This window comes from Pyxicephalus adspersus, chromosome 5 (assembly GCF_032062135.1).
Source record: "Pyxicephalus adspersus chromosome 5, UCB_Pads_2.0, whole genome shotgun sequence".
Lineage (NCBI taxonomy): Eukaryota > Metazoa > Chordata > Amphibia > Anura > Pyxicephalidae > Pyxicephalus > Pyxicephalus adspersus.
Genome location: NC_092862.1, coordinates 143644869 through 143665361, shown reverse-complemented (window position 1 = coordinate 143665361; position 20493 = coordinate 143644869). Strand labels below are relative to the sequence as shown.

General features: G+C 39.3%; 1 protein-coding gene across 2 annotated transcripts in view; it reads right to left on the bottom strand.

Annotated features, from left to right (window-relative positions):
- VIPR1 (vasoactive intestinal peptide receptor 1) overlaps positions 1-20493 on the bottom strand; it is a 169792-nt gene that overhangs the window by 19781 nt on the left and 129518 nt on the right. For both annotated transcript variants that reach the window (XM_072412988.1, XM_072412989.1), the window contains 5 exons: positions 20110-20242; positions 12131-12284; positions 9969-10029; positions 8721-8787; positions 6497-6588 (listed from right to left, as the gene is read on the bottom strand). In XM_072412988.1, coding sequence (XP_072269089.1) covers positions 6497-6588; positions 8721-8787; positions 9969-10029; positions 12131-12284; positions 20110-20242 — 507 coding nt within the window. The remainder of the gene's footprint in view (positions 1-6496; positions 6589-8720; positions 8788-9968; positions 10030-12130; positions 12285-20109; positions 20243-20493) is intronic.

Genomic DNA, 20493 nt, shown 5'->3' with positions numbered 1-20493 from the left:
TGCAAGCTGCCAGCCAGCTATTGGGTGAGTTATGGATGTGTGAGAACAGGAATAAAGAATGACATTTTTGACCAAAATGCATGGATTGGCAGTTCCACAATTATATTGATTGCATATCGAGTCTGGGAACTGATCACAGGTGCTGATTATGCAAAAAGGGTGTCAATATTTCTTTTGATTTATATGAGAGAGTTGATTTCTTTTTGATTTATAGGGAGAGTATTAGCAGTGTGTTTGGAGTCAACTAACAATTTAATTTATGAGCAAAACTCTTTTGTTATCTCTCCTATTTACATTGATGAAAAAGTGGGCCATATGGGCAGATGGGCTAAACACACCTGAAAAAGACAGAAGTTTCTATGAGGATCAACCCAGTTAGCATGGACATGTCTGAACGCTTTGTTTTTCCTCCGCTCATTACAACACAAGTGTCAGTTTCACCTTCAGATTTCTTTCTGACGTTTGCTACAATGCAACGGAGGTTCTAATCTCCATCTCTCTCCTCCGATGCCTCCCACTGAGAACCCATGATGAATGAAAGTTCACCTCCACTATTCCTCTAACATATTCCTAATTAAAGCTGAGTAATGTCTCGTGCATGGTAGGCAGCACTAAAACGCAAATGTCAGTCGTTAAAGGTTATACTAAAAATCCCGAGCTGGCACTGACTCTGCTCCTTCTAAATGTAAATTCTCCCCCGTTGTTTGTCTCAGGAGGGGCATATTACAGAAGTCTCACTGCAACATCTTGATTTTTGTTATAGATAAAGGTTCTGCGTTTAACTTTACTTACCTATGCTTCTTCATCCACCAGGGAATATTGTGACATTGGTGCCACATCCAATTTCTTACTATAATATATATTCAAATGGACTTTAAAGAGAGACATATCTATTACCTTTTGCAAATTTACAAACAAAATATATCCAGTCTCAAGTTCGACACATTTTGCAGAATCTGCTTCTGAGATCAAAGTTCCATTGATACATCTCATCAAGTAAAGACATTCCAAAGCATAAACTGCCATAAATTCTGGTCTTGCATGATGGGCAGACAGATGGGCAGTGCCGGTATTGGCAGGTTGCCCTACACTTTTTTTTCTATTTTTTTTGTAAAATGATCACTCGAGATAGATTCTTTCAGAATCTCTAAAACATTAAACGTACGTCTTCCAGCTCTGATTATACATTGTATGCAGAAATGCTTCTATATTGGTAAACCTATCCTGTCCAGGGTCCATCAGCGGAGAGCTTTACTACTTACCCATGCTTTGTCTCATACAATGCCATTGTTCTGGTACTGGTACGAATGTTTTCAATCCTGGACCAGATCCATTCCAGCTTTTCTGGATCACCCAGCTTCACAGAAGAAAGTGTATCTTCTCCAGCCTTGTAGAGCTTTAATAAATCAGGCCCTAAGTACCTGATTCCAGCCAGCTGGAAAGTTGCTTTAAGGTATGTCAAAGACTTTTCTGCACTCTTTCCAGTTCTGTAACATTCTTTTTTGGCAATATAAATCTCAATCTCCATTGCTCTCTAAAATATCATACAAACCATCAACCTCATTTAATCCCTTGTTTGGAATTTGTCTATTAACTTCATGTGATTGCAGTTCTATACATGGACCCATAATGGTCTAAGCACCATTCTAGATTTTTGTATACAACCAAATTGACCCCCATTCAATATTTAGTTTGACACTTTTATTGCTCTTTCTAACTTTGTTGATCATCCAAGGTAGCTGTTTGTAAGTAAAGAGCGGGAACGCTTGGCATTTAGAGGGAAGATTGCAGCAGTTCTCTCTGGTTTTTCAAGTTGATGTGGAGGTGGCATTTTAACAAATATACACCTTTGTTGGAATTGTTTCAGACTCTTTTGGGTTTACAAAGTACTCAGTTCAGATATATTTATTGGAATTTATTTTACAAGCTAAACATTCAATACAACTAGAGGTTTTATGACTAAAATATAGAGTTGTCGCTTTTAATTTAAAGAAGGTGGATTGGCTGGCCAAAATAATTGTATGATTGGCAAAGCAATTTAGGAATAAATAGGTGTTGTGTTACTCCAACTGGGTACTTTGAAACCCCAGGGTTCCTCCAGAGGTTGCTAGGAATTCCTTGAGCAATGAGCAGTTTGTACCTCCCAGGTCAGTATAAGTGACCCCAATGACCTTTTTGGCTATCTGTAAGGGTGACATTCTTCCCAATGGCCAGCAATGTAAGAGGAATTCTGCTATGGGATATTATTAGGTTTGGGGAGCATATATACTGGATAGGAGGTGAATCTGTGGATATTAGGCTAAGTCCAAGATTTTAAGAATATTATTATGGCAAGAATTCAGTAGGAGGGTAAGGTCCAGGTCCAGGTAGGAGATATACTACAGAGGATTTTGCATAACCCCACTGAGCCAGGTATATGTCGTAACAGGACCACCATACTGGATAAACTTGTGGCCCCTTCTCCCTTTCGTCTAAAGGTCAACCTCTTTTGATTAGAGTATAGTACAGAAGAACCCTTTGCCCAACTTCTCTGGTGGCAGCCCTGGTGGCAGAAGGTTTTATAAAACAATATAGGGTGCTCAATTACCAATGTAAAACATCTGCAAGGGATAATTCATTTAGTCTAGTGGATGTGGGGAAATTTATTAGCAAGGATACCCAATCATATGCAATGAAATTATTGATTATTCCAAGGAAATGTAAAATTGACCTTAGTAGGTGAACAAAGTCCAAATCAATTAAATCAGCCCCATCGTGTAGCTATTTTCCATCACTCTTTCTCTCATTATTTCTTGTCCTCTCCCTCACTTTTTTTTGGTCTCCTTTTTTCTCTCTGTCCTTCCCTGTCCTTTTAACACACAATAAATAGGAATCATTTAGAACAGACAGCATTTTGCAAAGACCCAATTGAAAAAACCAAGGACTAGAAGTTTCATATTGCTTTGACGATGTCCTGAAACAGCCGCTAACGTCCCTTTATAACCGAAACACGAGGGCAATGACCGGACGCTTTGGGAATTTATGTTAATAAAAGGATGTACGGATGAGAATTATCAACGTAATTGGAAGAAAACGTACACTATGCTGCGTCGAATTCCCGCAGTGATTTTGTGGTTTTTGTGCTTCTGCAGGAAACAAAGAGTCCTGGCTATGAATGGGAGTTGGACGCAGTGAATAAACTCATTTTGGACAGCTTCCTAGCCAAGTATTTTTTCCTCCTTATAACAAACATTCTTTTTGCATCTTTGGAGAATGGATTTTAAAGGAAATATTCGATAAAACATCTTTTTTTTATCACTATCATTATGTTTGCATGTAAGTAATTTGCTGCAAATGCCAGAAGTACAAGACAGAGGACTCTCAGTCTAAAGAGGGTCCCCAGATATTTCATGTAAACCTTTCTGGTTATAAAGCCAAGATCTATTTCCCTCTATGTGCGGTATTGTGTCTCACTGTATACATTTCTCTTTATACAAATATGTTTAAATGTAAAATGGATACAACCTTTTATAAAACTTGGAAATCCTACCAGTGCTTCTGGTTGCAGACCGACTTTGCTAAGCCAATGCTGTACAATTAGTTGAAGTGTTGTCAGCTGGACATGCAAGTTTTTTTAGCTGGCAAGAGTCTGGTCATCAGATCTTGATCAATCCGACCAATGGCTCCAGGGCCATAGCCAATTTCTGCCCTGGAAAAGGGAAGGATGTATAGTCCAACCGTTCCTTCAAGGACACTCGGGGTCTGGATCCCAAATAAAATGCAGCAAATCTGCAGCAACAATACTCATGACCCTATCCAGGCCCTGAAATCCCATTTCCAGGAGAAATAAAGATAGATGATGAATTTTGGCATCATATGTTTCATCCAGCTACACTATATTAAGTGGCATCCTAAACCCTAAATTGAATGCACTTTAATATAGAGAACTATCTTTTATGAACCCCAAACTTTATACAGAATGTATATATTAACAGAGAAATAGGGTTATAACATGATTACAGCAGGTGTATAATGATGAAAATATAAAAACTTCATCTGTTAACTCTTTATCATTTTCAAGATCTCAGCACTTTTAGTCCAACCAATGTAAAATCTATAGCTACAACCCAAAGCAGAACAAAGGAGAAGGGAAGGGAGCAGAGGAAGAAGACGCCACTCATTCTGTACAGGATGCAATAGGAACATACAGCTGGCAAATAATTGTGAGAAGCCAATAGGCTGAGCCCTCTGACCCCTTAGTCGGAGATAGCAGCAAACTTTACCGAATACCCAACAATGTATCTAAATGGAGATGTGTTTTATACTGACAGCCTCCCTGAAATCCTGCAAGTCTGAGTTCTGAACAATATGCATCTCATTAACTGTAACAAGAGTTAATGAGAATAAAGTTGACAAGTATTTCACTGGTACTAGACCCCAGGAGAGTACAAAGGGCCCCGCGCTTGGTTTGGTTCCCAATCTGCCGGCACGAAATGCTACTGGAAGTATGCCCATAGGGGAAGCTCATGCTCCAATAAACAAAACTCTCTTCTGGGGCCATTACACGGCCGCACGGGATGACACATAAAAAAGACCTATTTTATCTTTATTAACGAGCAGATTCCTTAAGCAAAATCCAACAGTAAGTTTGGAAATTGCAGAGATTCAGAGGAGAGGCAGTCAAAAATAGTTCTGCTGATTCTTAAAGCACAAGTCTCTCAAGACAGCAGTTGTAAATGAATGTGGAATTGTGCAATATTCTCTACCCCTGCTGTGTTATATGGCTACATACTTATCAGGTGCAACCCCTATGCCTTCTATACAGTCTTTAGGTTACTAGGAAACCCCACAATTATAGTTTTACTCAGTTGTCTCCTTCTATTTGGCAACATACAGTACTCTATGGGCCTTATTTAATAAAGCGCTCCAGGACTGGAGAAGATAGACTATCATGGGAGAACCTGAGTGATTTCCTAAACCTGGAAATGTATCTGCTCCTGGATTGGAAACATTTGCCAATAGCAAATAATTTTTTTAAGAAATCTATTCCAACTTTGCTGGAGCATCCAGGTTCTCCCATGATAGTCAATCTTCTACACTTCTGTAGCACTTTGATAGGCCCTTTATGACCAAAACAATGTGGCTTCCCTTTTCTCAAAATGACTAAGATTAGGTATTCCCAGGGTACTGATAATTCTAATGTGTACAAGGACATAGTAGACAATTGTGCTCCTCCAGCCTTGTAGTCACAGTTGGGTGAAGACCTTTTCCGTTCCCCCATAATTGTGCCCCGGGGTACAAAGCCAGCCCCATAAAGACATGGAGTCATCAGTTTGGTATGGAGAAACCCGGGTGTCCTGCACAGAGCCCTGACCTCAACCATACTTAGAAACCCTTGGACTGAATTGGAATGCTTTGGCCCATCTCATCCAGGATCATTACAACTTGGATTTTTTTTTTTGGGACAAATAGGCATAAATTCCCACAGACACACCAAAATCTTGTGTTTGTGAATGGAAACTATTATGGACACAAAGGAGGCCAACTGCAGATGATCTGTCCATAGTTTTTGTAAAAGTGATGTCCTACAAGCTCATATAAGGATTATCAGGGGTCCTTACACAGGCTTTGTAGTGTATCTTGCACTCCCATACAGCAGCTTACAAAGAAGACCAGCGCAATTTGATTTTAACTTTGGAATGTCCCAAACCTATGGTGATAAAATTATTGTAATTTATTTTATCATCATAGATTTTTATTCTTTGACCTTAATGCAGTTTACCTAAACCGAAAAAGGTTCCAAAATCTCTATTTTGCTTTAAAATTGTAGGAAAAAAAAAAACTCTAAGGGTCATTTCAATCCCACGATGAGCTGCAGTGGTCTGTCACAAGCTCAACCATGGTCTCCACCTCTCCAATTCAAGTGAATAAATTGAGTTGGGACACTTTTTTTTTGCATGGAGTTGCACCCTGGATGAATCAGATTGTGGTGTGGTTCACAAAAGCGACATCTCACCTTTGGCAAAGTGGTTTTGGCCCGAAGACCTGCACTACAGTCTCAACCACAACAACATGCAAACTTTCTTGCTGGCCATGCCATTTGCAGTTTGCTGTGTGCCCGGGAGCTGTCAACAGCATAGATTGGCACCATGGGTCTGAAAGAGACCTTAGTCTTGCTCAACCCATTTCCTACACAGCTAGTGCAACATTGTAACTTTGTATCAGGTCACAAGTTATTTGTGAACACTCCAAGCACTGCACTGGCACCAGGATTTACATGATTGTGTCATCTCTGATCCGGCATCTCCGTCCAGGATGTAGATTTTGACCCTGGAAATGCCAGAACAGATAACTTTGCCAATCTGGAGAGAAAAGCAAATGAATGGTGGAGTACTGTGAGCTCTGACATGTATTAGAGGTACACTGACTTATATTTTAAATTAAAATACATTGATGCTATAAATACACAAATATATAAAATATTAAAGAAATGTAAAACAAGTAAATGGCCACCTACGTATATTGACTGTTTTCGTTCCTCCCAACGTCCGGAGAGTGCAATTTCTGGACCAAAATCCTGATGATGCATATGAAAAGGATAAAATTGACCTAAAATAAAACAAAACAAAAATGTTGTTCTAAAACAAAACAATGTTTGAGATCAAGAAGGCAAATTACATAAAGGAAAAAAAAAAGACCGAACCGATTTTCAATACTGCCTGCCTTGTAGTTGCATTCAGATAGCGGCGGAATTAAGTCATGTATAGCGAGACAGGATAGCAGCCATCTTGGGCCTGACATCAGCCTGCTTGGGACTTTGTGTCATATATCGCAAGTATGATGATGTCAAGCCCAAAGGATACAGCTATGCGAGGCGAAGCGGAGCCGGACCGGGAACAGATGACATGGCAGCTAAAAACTGTTAATTAGGAGTTACCACGAATATGAAGATAACAACATATAGCAATAATAAAATACAATTTATGAAATTGAAACATTTTGCAAACAAAACTGTAAACGTTTGGTTTTCCCAATTTTTAGATTGGCAGATCTATTTATTTTTACTTTTATTTAGGAAGTGATGGGGAGGGGGTTGTATCTCTGTCAAGTTTAAAGCAGTTCCCCTAACTTTCTATCCTATGGCTGGTGTCACCTAAACATGAGGTTCAGGAAGTCTTTCCAAAGGCAACGGAAATCTGAGGGGATGGAACCCTTTATCTTCTCCATTGAAGACTACAATCCCCTTAACCTAGTTGATCTTCAAATAATGAATGTTCAGTCAACTATATCACTTGCTTGTAGCTTAAAATTCACCTACAAAGTAAGCACATTGAAAATATTCTTACCTTACCCCCATTTTCTGTTCACAGCTCCCAGCCCAGAATGGTGTCCCTGACCTTCCATGAAGATTCTAGAGGAATCGCGGTGCACTGGGGTGACTTTGCTTCCCTTGCATTTGAGAGGACTCTACCCAGAAGGTCAGGTCCCACCAAATGATTCAGAAGATGGAGGTAAGGTAAGTATATATAGGAGGTGTATTAATAAAACTATTTTTTTAGCAAACTAGGTTGGGGCTTTTTATGAATTATTGGAAGTTGTGCAGATGGTGATCATTGAATATTCTTGAGTTTTGGGGTGGAGGTGCAAAGTGTTCCACTTCATGGGAAGGCTGGACACTTCTCAGCTCGGTGGAGGAGCTCTGAGTCGGTTCTGCACAGAAGCCCACAGTTGGCTACATCTAAAACTGCTTGAGATGAATGTAAAGGTTGCTTTTGGGTTAACCCAGCAGAACCAAATATATTTAAAGGGTAACAAGGGATAGGCCGATGTACTGAGAAATGAACCAAAAAAGTTATATTTGGCTGATTTGATTTAAATTTAATTAAGTTTCACTCAAAACCATTATTTGTGATATTATTATAGTGAAAGGCTGGGGAAGTCAATGTTGGGGTGTATGCTTGTATGGTATGTGTGGGAGGTACAAATGATTGAATCACATTCAATGTAAACCTCAGAATTTAGCAGGCATGCTCTCGGTTGCCCCAATCGCCAACCAATATGGGGGGTTTATCATGCTAACCACATGATAAAAAAAACATTCATAATGATGCTTTTTTCAACTTTTGTGCCATTTCCTCAAATATATTATTTGTATCTATCATCATTTCCTCCAGAATATTTCTAAAATTCCAAAAATGATCATTTGGTGTCTAATTTTGATCAAGTTTGTTGGTCAATGTTATCATTACCATCTCAACTAAAACAGAAATAAACATTGAGCTCTGTGCACTTTTACCAGACGGATGAGTTTTATCCTCAGAACGAACTCTATAATTATACAATCAAAGCAGTGCTTTGCTATGTGGTCAATCACTTTAGAAATCCCCCCTACAACTTCATTCCCCTTCCACTGGATCTGCTAATGAGAAGCGGTGACACGCAGAATAATTGAGCTCTATGTGCAGAGCGCCTTGGTAATTATCAGAGGAATCATGCGGTTTGAGAAACTCTTCCACATTCAGATCAAACCAAGAAAATGTCCTTTCCCCGATGTTTTCTGCATCAACCCCCCAGAGTTCCTTCTGATTATTAACTTGTTACATCATAACACATTAAATAATATTTGATGTTTACGTCCCAATGGAAAAAAGCTAAGGAAAAAGCACACTATTACTACAGAGACAGATAAATCATTTTTTTTATTGATAAGCATTCGATGAAATGATTGTAAAATACTTTACCAAGATGGAGACCAAGATTGGAGTTTTGATGATCCACCAGAGGTGGGACTCGATGGTGTCCCAGCACCTGCGTAGACATAACACGACAATAAAACCACAAATATTTATGTCACGAGTGATAACACACACAATTCATCCTTATATAGGCAAAAAAACAACCAAAGACTTTAAAGCTAAACTCCAGGCTATGTAAATATTGTCTAAACACAAGAAGTATGTTACTCGACTCTTGGTGTGCTTTATGTATTTCCTCCAGATCAATCAAACAACTCCTATACTTTGCCTCTGTGCTGATGTTTCTTTTTATAAAGACCAGTCACAGCTGCATTCTCTTCTTGTGCAAGGTGGCTGGTCTTGTCTCCGCCCCCTCCTGTAGTTCTCTGTAGGCAGGTTGTAGTGGGTGGGACTTTTGAGACACTCCCACAGATCTGCTTTCACTGATATTTGAAATGATGTATAAATATAACACACAGCAGTTCCTTATGGTAAAATCTGGGCATGGAAGATTTTATTGGTAGGATCTCTGCTCTATGTGTCTGGCTTGGAACATCTGCTGTATCCTTTATCCCATCACCCACTCCCATACTAGCATTCCTTTTGAAGTTACCGTTCATTTTATATTAGGCAGAAGTTAAAAAGAGGAGCGGGAACACCCAACGGTTGGTGGGAACACCCAAGAATCCCACGTGGGCAAAAACAAAATTGGAAATTCTTGGTGGACTTTTTACTGCTGAAGATTCCAAAGTATAAAAGAAGCCAGAGACTGGCCCAGCCCACCAAGCTCCACATATATTCATCTGATTTGGGTTGACTGATCCTTTAAATGCAAAATGTCTAAAAGAAATCTATATATCCTGGCCTTGGTCACGTCCATATTATATCATCCATTATAAATTCAATGGTCATAATATATGAAGTAAATTCATCCTTTGCAGACTCTGCAGTTCTCTACTAACGCAGTTGCCTTCCAACAAATCAACGTCTTGTGACAGCGCCGTCCATAATAATTAGATACTGTGAGACAACATGGCTGACATACGACTCTTATAGAAGGCTGCATAAGAGCATTTTCTAGTTCAGCAGTTTTGCTGATGCATTTTTACCAATTATGGAATCTCATCATTAATAGAAGGATAAAAAAAAGCATGAAACATATTTGGAGGAAAAGGCAACATAAACACTTATCTTTAGCACGGCTTTTCAGTATAATAAGCTGATGTAAAATATTCGAGGCGAAAGCTTGCTTACCCTGTATCATCAAAGTAAATTCTCGATAGGGTCCATGCTGTGATAAATACGGAGGGGGCACCTACAGATGAAATACATTTAACTTGTCAGTGAGATTCATTTGGATAATACACGGCTATAGCTATTGATTAAGTGCCAGAGATAATTTGTCAGAGGTCAAAGGGTACGAGGAGGAATTAGTCGCATTGTTCCGGGAAATCTCCGTATTGATCTGTAAACCTTTTCCATTATGAAACTCATACTTGTAAGAGCCATTTTTTTTGATGTTTGTGGTAATATCAAAAACTTTTTTTTAAAGAGTTAGGACGTAGCTACTTTTTACGAAGAAAAATGGTGAGCATCTGACCATCGTATCTACTTATATGACCAAATATATGGGGATATCAACAATTGAGTTCCAATAAAGCGTTATAATAATGCAACAACATACATGGACATTGTAGATAATTGTACTCTTCCATCTTTGTGGTTACAATTTGGTAATGGCCGTTTTCTGTTCTACCACGACTGTGCCCTGGGGTACAAAGCCAGCTCCATAAAGACATGGTTTGACCAATTGTAGAGGAACGTAAGTATCCTGCACAGAGCCATAACCTTAACTCTACTAAACACTTTTGGGATGAACTGGAACACCAATTTTGATCCAGATGTTTTCAACCATCTTGTGACTGACCACAATTTCTCTTTTAGTGGGAAGAGCAAAATTTCTGGACGTCCTTCAAAATCTCATGAGAAGCCTTCCCAGAGCTTTTCACAGTTGGAAGTGGGTAGGGGGTTGGGGAAAGGACAGAACATTGTATTAACATGGGATGTTCAACATGCTTATATAGATGTGATGGTCAGCTGTCCATAAAATTACGCAGGATGGTGGCTCAGTTGGCCTTTGCCGCGCTAGGTCCCAGGTTCAAATCTCAGCCAGGGCATTATCTGCATGGAGCTTGCATGTTCTTCCCATCTTTCCATGGTATTCCTCCCACATTCCAAAAACATGTAGTTAGGTTAATTGGCTTCCCCTAAATTGATCTTGGACTGTGAAATGACAAATGACTATGGTAGGGATAGTTAGTGACATGACTGTGAACTTTGTGCTGCGTAATATGTTGGCGCTATATAAATGATAGGTAATACTAACGTGACGGTCAGGGGTCCATAAAATTGGTTGTTATTGATCGTCATACTTTTCCAAAATGTCAGGTGAATCTATATTAGTCAGAATAAAGCATCATAGGACTTATGTTTCCACAAGTTTTACCACTAATACAGTGAACCTGTAAGTCTTGCTAAATTTGTAAAATACCCTTGAAGGATAAGCATTACAAGGTTCCTGCCCTTACCTTTGCTGGCCATAAACCATTATTCAACATGTCTGTTTGATCCTGGATTGATTGAGTTACTAACGGCTTAATTTCTCCAATTTAAGGGCAAACCCCCACGCCCTGGATCCAAGCCGCCCTAGCTACCACTGCCCCGTCCAGTACTAGCTTGTACAGTTCTAGGCATGAAAGAAAACCCTCATTGGACAGGGGGTGACAGGTAAGTCAGGCTCCATGTTTATGGAAAGAACAGGGTGGGTAAAAATGGATTCATAAGTGGCCAGAGGCTGAAACTTATTAAAAGAAAGGTAAAGCCATGGTAATAGTTTTTTGAACTGGTCTGGTCACAGCCCCTAAAGAGGTCAAATTGTGCAACTAAAGACGAAACTACCAATCTGTAGGTTAAAGGGTATTTAAAAAACTTTGTAAAATGTTATTTGTACGACCATAAAAGCTATGAAAACTGAATGTTCAGCATGTGATACACATTCAGGTATAACGGGTTCCTAGGCCCTTGTTGCGGTTCTCAATGCCTTTACTTTGTAAGTGTGTCAAATGCTGAACATTTTCACCCTCTGATGTTCTTTTTGAGGGTCTTTTTTTTTTTTTTTTTAATCCAGTAGCAAAGTTGTTTTACCAATGTTCTACAATTCAAAGTCTCATTGAATCATTGCTAGAGAATTTCAACATTTTCCCTGAACAGTGACCCAAAACATGGCTATCTCTATCTGGATCCCAACATGTCTTGGTCCTCTAAGAACAAATATGTTCAGTAAATAGTTTTTGTATTTAGTCTTTCTCTCCAGGATATTTATTTGTTAAAAGAGTTTTACTAAAAGCTATGCTTACCCCATCCGATCAGAATGTACCACCAGAAATACTTTTTCTCTGAGAAGAAGGAGATCACAAGCAGAGTGTGAAGGTAGAGACCTTCCACCAGGAGCCAGAAGAAGTTGGCCATGATGCAGTATTGGAAAAACACTATTGCAGCTTTACATCCGGGCTGAAATAAAAAATAGAGAATGGTAAAAATAATATTGGCAATCAACAGATCAGAATCTGTCCATTTCCAGCCATTGATATCAGGACTTCAAACAAAATGAATGAATTTGGTAAGAGGAATATACAATGCATTTTTATTACACATATGTATTAACTAATTATTATTCATTGCTGGATTATGCCTGAAAAAATAATAAGGATTTGATATGAAATTCAAATGTCTCAATTTGCCTCATACAATACAATGGGCTTAATCAAAGTTCTCCAAGAATGGAGCGATGGGAGAAACTGGGACACAGGAACACTGGAATGGATTTCTTAAAAATCATTTATTTGTTGACAAATATATTTAATCCTGGATCAGATCCATTCCAGGTTTACTGGATTCAGGTTCTCCCATATTAGTGTATCCTCCTTCAGTATTGGAAAGCCTTAACAAATCAATGTGTGTTGGCATGCGTTCAATGACGTACACCAATGCATGCAAAATCTGAATGAGCTCAAGTGACAAAATCTCCAATCAACCTCAACGCTGGCGATGTTGTTGAATATTGGCTTGGCAATGGAAATCTCAGCATTTGCCAATTCACTAAATTTGCTGAGTAATTTTAAGATTAGGAAAGCATTGATTATCCACACAATCTCCATGCAACATTTCTTAGGGATAGCATCAGTGAGCAGACTTGACCTTTAAAGCCAAAGCCATGTCTGCCTAAATGGCAAATGATTATATACAAGGGAACCTTCCATCACACAAACGCATTACAGCTGTCAGTAGTTTGCAACCATTAAAATGTTATTTTTTTTAATAGCTGATAAAATATGGCAAAAAGTCGTAATTCATACTGCAATCATTGAATGGTATATATATATCTCCCCTCCTACTGTGTGATGATTCCTCCACCTACTAGATTGTAAGCTCTTCGGGGCAGGGTCCTCTTCTCCCCAATGTCATGTTTTATGTTTGCCCATCCCATCCATAATGAAATAAAGCATTAAAAATGAATTAAAGTTAATCCCAATGCGTGTTTATACTGCACACCAGTACACGCGTGTTATTATTTTCATTATTATTATCATTATTATTAAAATTAATAATAATAATAATAATAATATTATTAATAATATTAATAAGCATTACTTATATAGCACCAAACATATTACACAGCGCTGTAAAATAAATAGGGGTTGCAAATGACAAACAGATACAGACAGTGACACAGGAGGAGGAGAGGACCCTGACCCGAAGAGCTTACAATCTAAGTGTGTTATGTGTAGAATAACACATGGCTTGTAGTGTGAATAAATTCTACATTTGCTTCCTTCACTGGGTACCAATTTTATCCTTTTTGGACCCTCCGACACTCCCTGGGTCTCTTTGAACCTGCACTGCCAAACTCCACAATAAATCCTCAGACGCCTGATGCGTGCAGCAGATGTGGATTAAACATGTTTGGAAAGCGGTTTGATTTATCACCGTCTGGATCAGAGTTCATCTCTTTGAGTTGGATTTATTAAAGCTCTCCAAGGCTGGAGAGGATACACTTTCATCAGTGAAGCTGGGTGATCCAGGAAACCTGGATTGGATTTCTTAAAACATTAGCTATTTGTTAGCAAATGTTTTTAATTGTGGGCCAGATCCATTCCAGGTTTGCTGGATCACCCAGCTTCACTGATGAAAGTGCATCCTCTCCAGCCTTGGAAACCTTTAATAAATCAGGCCCATTGTGTTTCAGAAAATTCCACTCCACGCCTTCATTTCATTTTTCTTTTATTGCCGCCATAAAGTGATTCATTTTCAGTTTCTGGTTGAGTTTAATTGGCTTTTTCTTTGGAGTGACCTTTGCCATGAAACTATTACCGGAGTTATCGGTGACTTCTCAGCCATGAGAAAGAACAGAAAAAATTAAGATTTTTAGCTGCTAACCAGCCCTTTAATTTTCGGGATCAAATCCCCCCCTCTCCTTTATTTGTTTTAGTGGGCCAGTGAATATATAATACTGTGGAATAAATGTGATTAAAAGTACTTTGGTTGTTGTTCAAACAATTTTTGCTCAAAACTGTTCATCTCTAAATTACAGCTCAGCTAATAAAACAAAAAAGTAAAAAAAAAAAAAAAAAAAAAAAAAAAAAAGTTAACGCTTAACCCTTTCACTGCCAAATACCAACATGGAAATTAAACAAAAAAATGAAAATGCCCTCTAGTTTCAAAACATTTTTTTTCAAAAGCACTGGACCAGTAGAATAAAAATGTTTTGACTGCACGTTGTTGTATAGCAATACCTCTCTACAAATCTTTATCTTCAGGAAAAAATAATACACGTATGGATGGATTTTCTGGGCTTCTGGATGGTGCAGGTGTGGCGGGGTTGGGTGTCAAAATTTTAATGAGCAGAGGTGATTGGGCGGCTGTACAGATTCCATTTTATTACATACAGAAGTGACCGAGTAGCTTAATAGCTGTCATCTGGTTTTTGTACAGAACGAAGTGCTGGCTTTACAGCTGTCATTTATTTACATACAGAAGGGATTGGGTGGCTTTACAGATTCTATTTGTTTGCAAGTAGAAATGAGTGGTTGGCTTTACAGCTCCCCGAAACACTTCTATACACTTCTATAGGGCAGCTTGAAGGCAGCTGAACAAAATGTAAAGCTCCCAATACTGCCACAATGTAGGCAAAATATCAGCGTATCTAAAGGCAGGGTTGGGGCTCCTTTGGGGTTTTTATTACTGTCTTATTCTGGGGAAATTCACCCCAAGGGTCACGATGACTGGAGCAGAAATTAAAGTGAAATCCTAAATTTTGCAGTTGTCACTGGAGCAGGTGCAGAAAAAACTCCTGAATAGGGAGACCTTCTCCGGGGTTACTTATCTCACAGAGGATTCCACACACTATATATTATTATTACATTTAGGATTATTTACTAAATAAAGGATTTATATAGCACCAACATATAACACAGCGCTGTACAATAAATAGGGGGTTGCAAATGACAGACAGATACAGACAGTGACACAGGAGGAGGAGAGGACCCTGCCCTGAAGAGCTTACAATCTAGGAGGTGGGGGAAATATCACACAATAGGAGGAGGGATATTAAACCTACCAGTCTATGGAAGTAGATTGGAAGGTGAGGTTGAAACGTTTGATACATTGTTTTGTGTGAAAACTTGTTGTTTAATATTTTAGGCCGGTAATTCTTAGGAATAACTTCAGGGTATGAAAAGTTTGAAACACAAATCATAAATTAAAATATAATAAATAATTATAAATAATAATTATCAAAAATAATGAATTTATTAATTTTATTCAAGTTTTTTTTTTAATTTGTCCAAACAAGGGTACAATAATAGACAAATTGGATTTATTATTTGGACTTATTTTTTATAACTTTATCAGTGTAATCAATGTTTTAAAAGCAGATTACAATGCTTCCCGCATCACATCGATCAAGCCGTGGATGTGATGCAGAAGCCGGCTGGGGATTGCTAGAGGACGCCGTTGGATCAAGGGGAGCAGGTAGGATTTTTCTATGCTACCCTGAGTGTGGCCCAGGGTTAATGCTTTTGGTATATAAAATTCACCTCAAGCCACACTCGGGACCACCGTCAGGGGGGTTAAATGGCAGAAAGTAGGAGCAAGCTGAATAGGAAGAGGAAGACCATTCCAGAGAGTTGGGGCAGCTCTAGAAAAGTCTTGGAGCCGTGCGTGTTATGAGGTTATGAGTGAGGAAGTCATTAGTAGGTCATTGGAGTAGCGAAGACAGCAACTGGGGGGGATTCTTCTATCAGGTCAGAAAGGTAGGTGGGAGAAGAAATGTGGAGGGATTTCAAGGCAAAGCACAGGAGCTTGAATTTAAATTGAAGGTGAAATGGAATAGGAGTGGTGGGAAGGCTGTGTATGGGGTAGGTGGGAAGGCTGTTTAGGGTAGGTAGGTGGGAAGGCTGTGTATGGGGTAGGTAGGTGGGAAGGCTGTGTATGGGGTATGTATGGGGTAGGTAGGTGGGAAGGCTGTGTATGGGGTAGGTAGGTGGGAAGGCTGTGTATGGGGTAGGTAGGTGGGAAGGATGGATGAGTCTGGTTGCAGCATCCATAATAGATTGTAGAGGAGTCGGGTTAGTGGAATACCAGAGGAGGAGGTTACGTAGTCCTAACGAGAGATGATAAGAGCCTATATAGAGATTCCTAATAATCTGTGTTTCCAGTAAACCTCTCAGCTGCATTTTTTGTCCAGATATCAGGAAAGAAGATTTCATTCTGTTGATCTTCATCCTAATTGTTACCATTCTGCTCGGCCCGCTGACACTGCCAGTGTAATCCTAATCACAGACACCTCGGTCAATGCCAGCGCACATAGCAGACATTCCTCTCATATTCCCGCTCTCATCAATCACTAACATCAGAATGTGTTTAAGGGGAATCTGTCATCTTCTTAATGTGAATAAGATAAACACGGGAATTTAAATAGTCGTTTCCTAATGGATTCTAACCCTTCTGTATGTAAAATGTGTAATTACATAACATTAAATAATTGTTCATTGATAAATTATTTGCTTTCTGCTTCATACAACTACTTTACTGATCCATGGAAGTCTATCAGTCAGTCTGACCGGAATCAATGCATTGCTCAGTAATTGGAACTTGAGGATATGTTGTGTAGAACACCCCGTTCACAATCCTAACCATCACCCCATCTTTATTTTTACCATTTCTTATTTCCCGTGTCAGTTCCAATCTATCCATAGAGCTCCATAGCTTCACATGGGCCTTTCATGCAACTCGCACTTACCCCCATCTTGACACTGAAAGTATATGGAGTGTTCCATCCACGGAGACATACGCAGAGAGAATCACTATGGCCGAATGGAAACGTTTCATAAAAGTCAGAAGTGAAACATTTCTATAGTATAGAGAGAGCAATAAACCTGGCAGGGGTAAATATTTGTTATCTAACACCTTTCTGTGGTTTCAGATAGAAAAGGGAATGTATAGGGGTGGAGAGATAAAGTTCTCCAAGACTGAAGAAGACAGACTATCGTGGGAGAATCTGGGTGATACAGTAAATCCAGAACACATTTTCTAAAAATCATTTGCTATTACCTGGCAAAGGTTTTCAATCTCAGATATATTTCTGGTTTGCTGGATCACCCAGGTTTTCCCATGATAGCTCTTGTCACATATGAAAGCATACTTGGATAGCATGGCAAAAAAGATTCATGCACATTAGAACAGCCAATGTATTCTTTTCCAGGTGACACATTTCACTCCAATGGACTTGGTTGTAGGGTATTCATTTTTGTAACATTTCCCAATACCTACCTATGCCCAACTACCTCTCGCTGGTGATTTTCAAGGCTGACGCTACACTGCTCCACCCAATCAGCCCATGCCCGCACCTTGGTGATGTTCATTATGAACGATGTGCTGTTCAACCACTGTCCACTCACCTATAAATATAGATTTTAAACACTAAGGCTGAATCATGCAACCCAATGACCATGTGCAATCACCTCTCTCATCACTAATGCAGCGCTGCTCTACCCATTACCTGCCCACGGCCACCCACCTCACCCTGGGGAATTTAATTGCCAACATCGACCTGTTCCACTCACTACCCACCCGGCTCACTGCTCCCTGGCAAATGTTCCACACGCCTACTGCCCATGCCCCCCCAAATCTTTTAACACTAATACGGCTTTGTTTAATTTGCTACCTGCCCATGCTCACTGGAGATTGCCAACACTAACGCTAGACTTCTCCACCCACTATTTTCCCCAAATATATGAACGGATGTGCTCATACCTTGGCAACAAAGGTTTTCTGGTACCCAGTTGGCCCATTTTAATAGGACCCTGTGCAATCACCCTGCCCAGGCCCTTGCTGGATATAAATCTTAAAGAGAACATTGGCAAGGGATGGGTAAAGAATTTTTTGGCACAGATGTGCACGATGTGAGTCACTTTAGTTCCAATTTAATATACAAAGTTAATAGATGCAGTGATGGAATTTATCTTTCTTCTTCATTTGCGCTTTTATTTTGATTTACAGCTTCTCTCTTAGAAGAAGAAGAAAAAAAGTCTTGCGTAGGAGAGAAAAATACAATGTATCAAAAATGTGCAACATCAAATATAGATCATCCACCCCCACCCGCTCACTCCGCAGCACAATAAATTCGTTCATTTAGAAAACTCATCATCGCCCCCCCTCCACGGGTAGGTGAGAGGAAGAGAAAATACTCTGAAATACAAGAAAGTGAGAAACGCCAGGCGGCCTTAAAACCGCAATTAATTTATCTGTGAGAAATGCGTTCTATTTCAGGTAAGCTTGGAGAATTTCAATATCCCGCTCAGCAAATCCACGACCCATTCCTCCTGGGAAAATGCCATCTGCCGTGTAGAGGATGTGGCAGCTGCATTGCCGTTACATTACTCATGGCTTGTGGAGGAATTTTAGTAACAGAACGGATGACGTACGGCTCCATCCATTTATTTATTTCTAACTAGCAAGGAATGGGACGACTTTAAATACTTTGGTTTTAGGCTTGCCAAAGTTTGGTGAAATGACCCCATCATGGCAGAATTAAAGAGGCATCTCTCATTTTTTTTAAAGAAAATGGAATTTGTGCTTATATGGGGGTCACCAAGTGCGTAGAGAAGCAGATTCCTGGATAAGCTTCAATTAAAGCTGAAAACCAAGAATCCGGCTGCTGTGCATAGAAGAGAGCCTTTGTAAACAGAGTACAGCACCAACGCAATATTATAGAGCCGTGTTTCTCTAGGAAGGGTCCATGGAACCCAAGGGTTCCTAGGAGGTTGTGGGGGGTCCCTTGAGCAATGAGCAGTTTGTACCTCCCAGGTCAGTATAAGTGACACCAATGATCTTTTTGGCTATCTGTAAGGGTGACACTCTTCCCAACGGCCAGCAATGTAAGAGGAATCCTTCCCACTGACCACCACACTAATGTACTGTGAGCTGTGCATATTGTAATCATTGCCAGGGTTTTTGGAAGGCCTGAGTGTTCTTAGAAGGGTTCCCCCATGTAAAAAAAAAACAAAAAACCCTGCTATAGAGATGTGTCTCCTCTCCGCCTCTAATGGAGGATGTAAATTCAGCATGGAGAATGAAAAAGGGTACATCCATGAGATCAGAAGAGTGCAGGACCATGAGGTTAATTTACTAAACTAATATTAGCCATTTACTTAGCAATGTGATCTATCCCCTTAGCACATCACTTAGCTTAGTGAATGATATAAGGCTTCGCTGACACCAATCATCCAATAATGTGCAAGCAAAATCTTGTTTCATTTATATTTCCGTGCATCTGAATAGGAATACATTTCAAAGTAAAATTTCACCACATTCACAAAGTTATGTAAATCATTCCTAAACTTCTATATTAAAAAGGCAGCCTAAACTTCTAATAATAATAATAATATAATAATAATAAATTGCTCCAAGGTGAGGACATATATTTGTTGATGAGGAACTTCAATTGCCATAAGGCAGAATGGATCCATCTACCAAAAAATCTAAACGAATTAGATTCAGAAAGACATCACTGAACATCAAAGCTGAACGTTGATGTCTTTGATGGATAACAAGTTTCGACTTAGAAGTGGAAGAGACCTCTAATGGATCAAGCCATGAGCACCCAAAAAATTCTGACCCTGATGGATTTTATTTCACATGTACAGGTGGCGGTCCTAAATCTGGTGACACAATGAGCAGATTATTATTATACAGTATTTATACTGCGTCCGTATATTGTGCATTGCTTTACAAAGCCCTTGGTCATATCATCAACACATTATAAAAATGAACTTACCGATCCCACAGAGCAGTGATCAGATTCTCCGTTTTCAAAAAGCACAATGTCCTTGATGAATACAGCGATGGCTCTCATGATGAAAGACATGAACAGGTGCATGTGGATGTAATTCCTGGTGCAATGCAGCTTCCTGTGCAGGAAGGAAAAACAGCGCAATGTTATATTGTTTCATGTAAATTCATAGTATTTCCTTTTTTATGCAAATAAAGGTGATGTGAAAATATTTATCACGTGTGCTAAAGTCTACAAGAATAAACAATCATTACCAAGTTAAAGTCATTTCAATTATCCTTATTTAATATTTAGATTTTTATTTGAATAACCTTGGTGATTTTGCCTTTTCTCGGCGCTTCCAGTGTAAAGTGACCATAATGCCAGGAA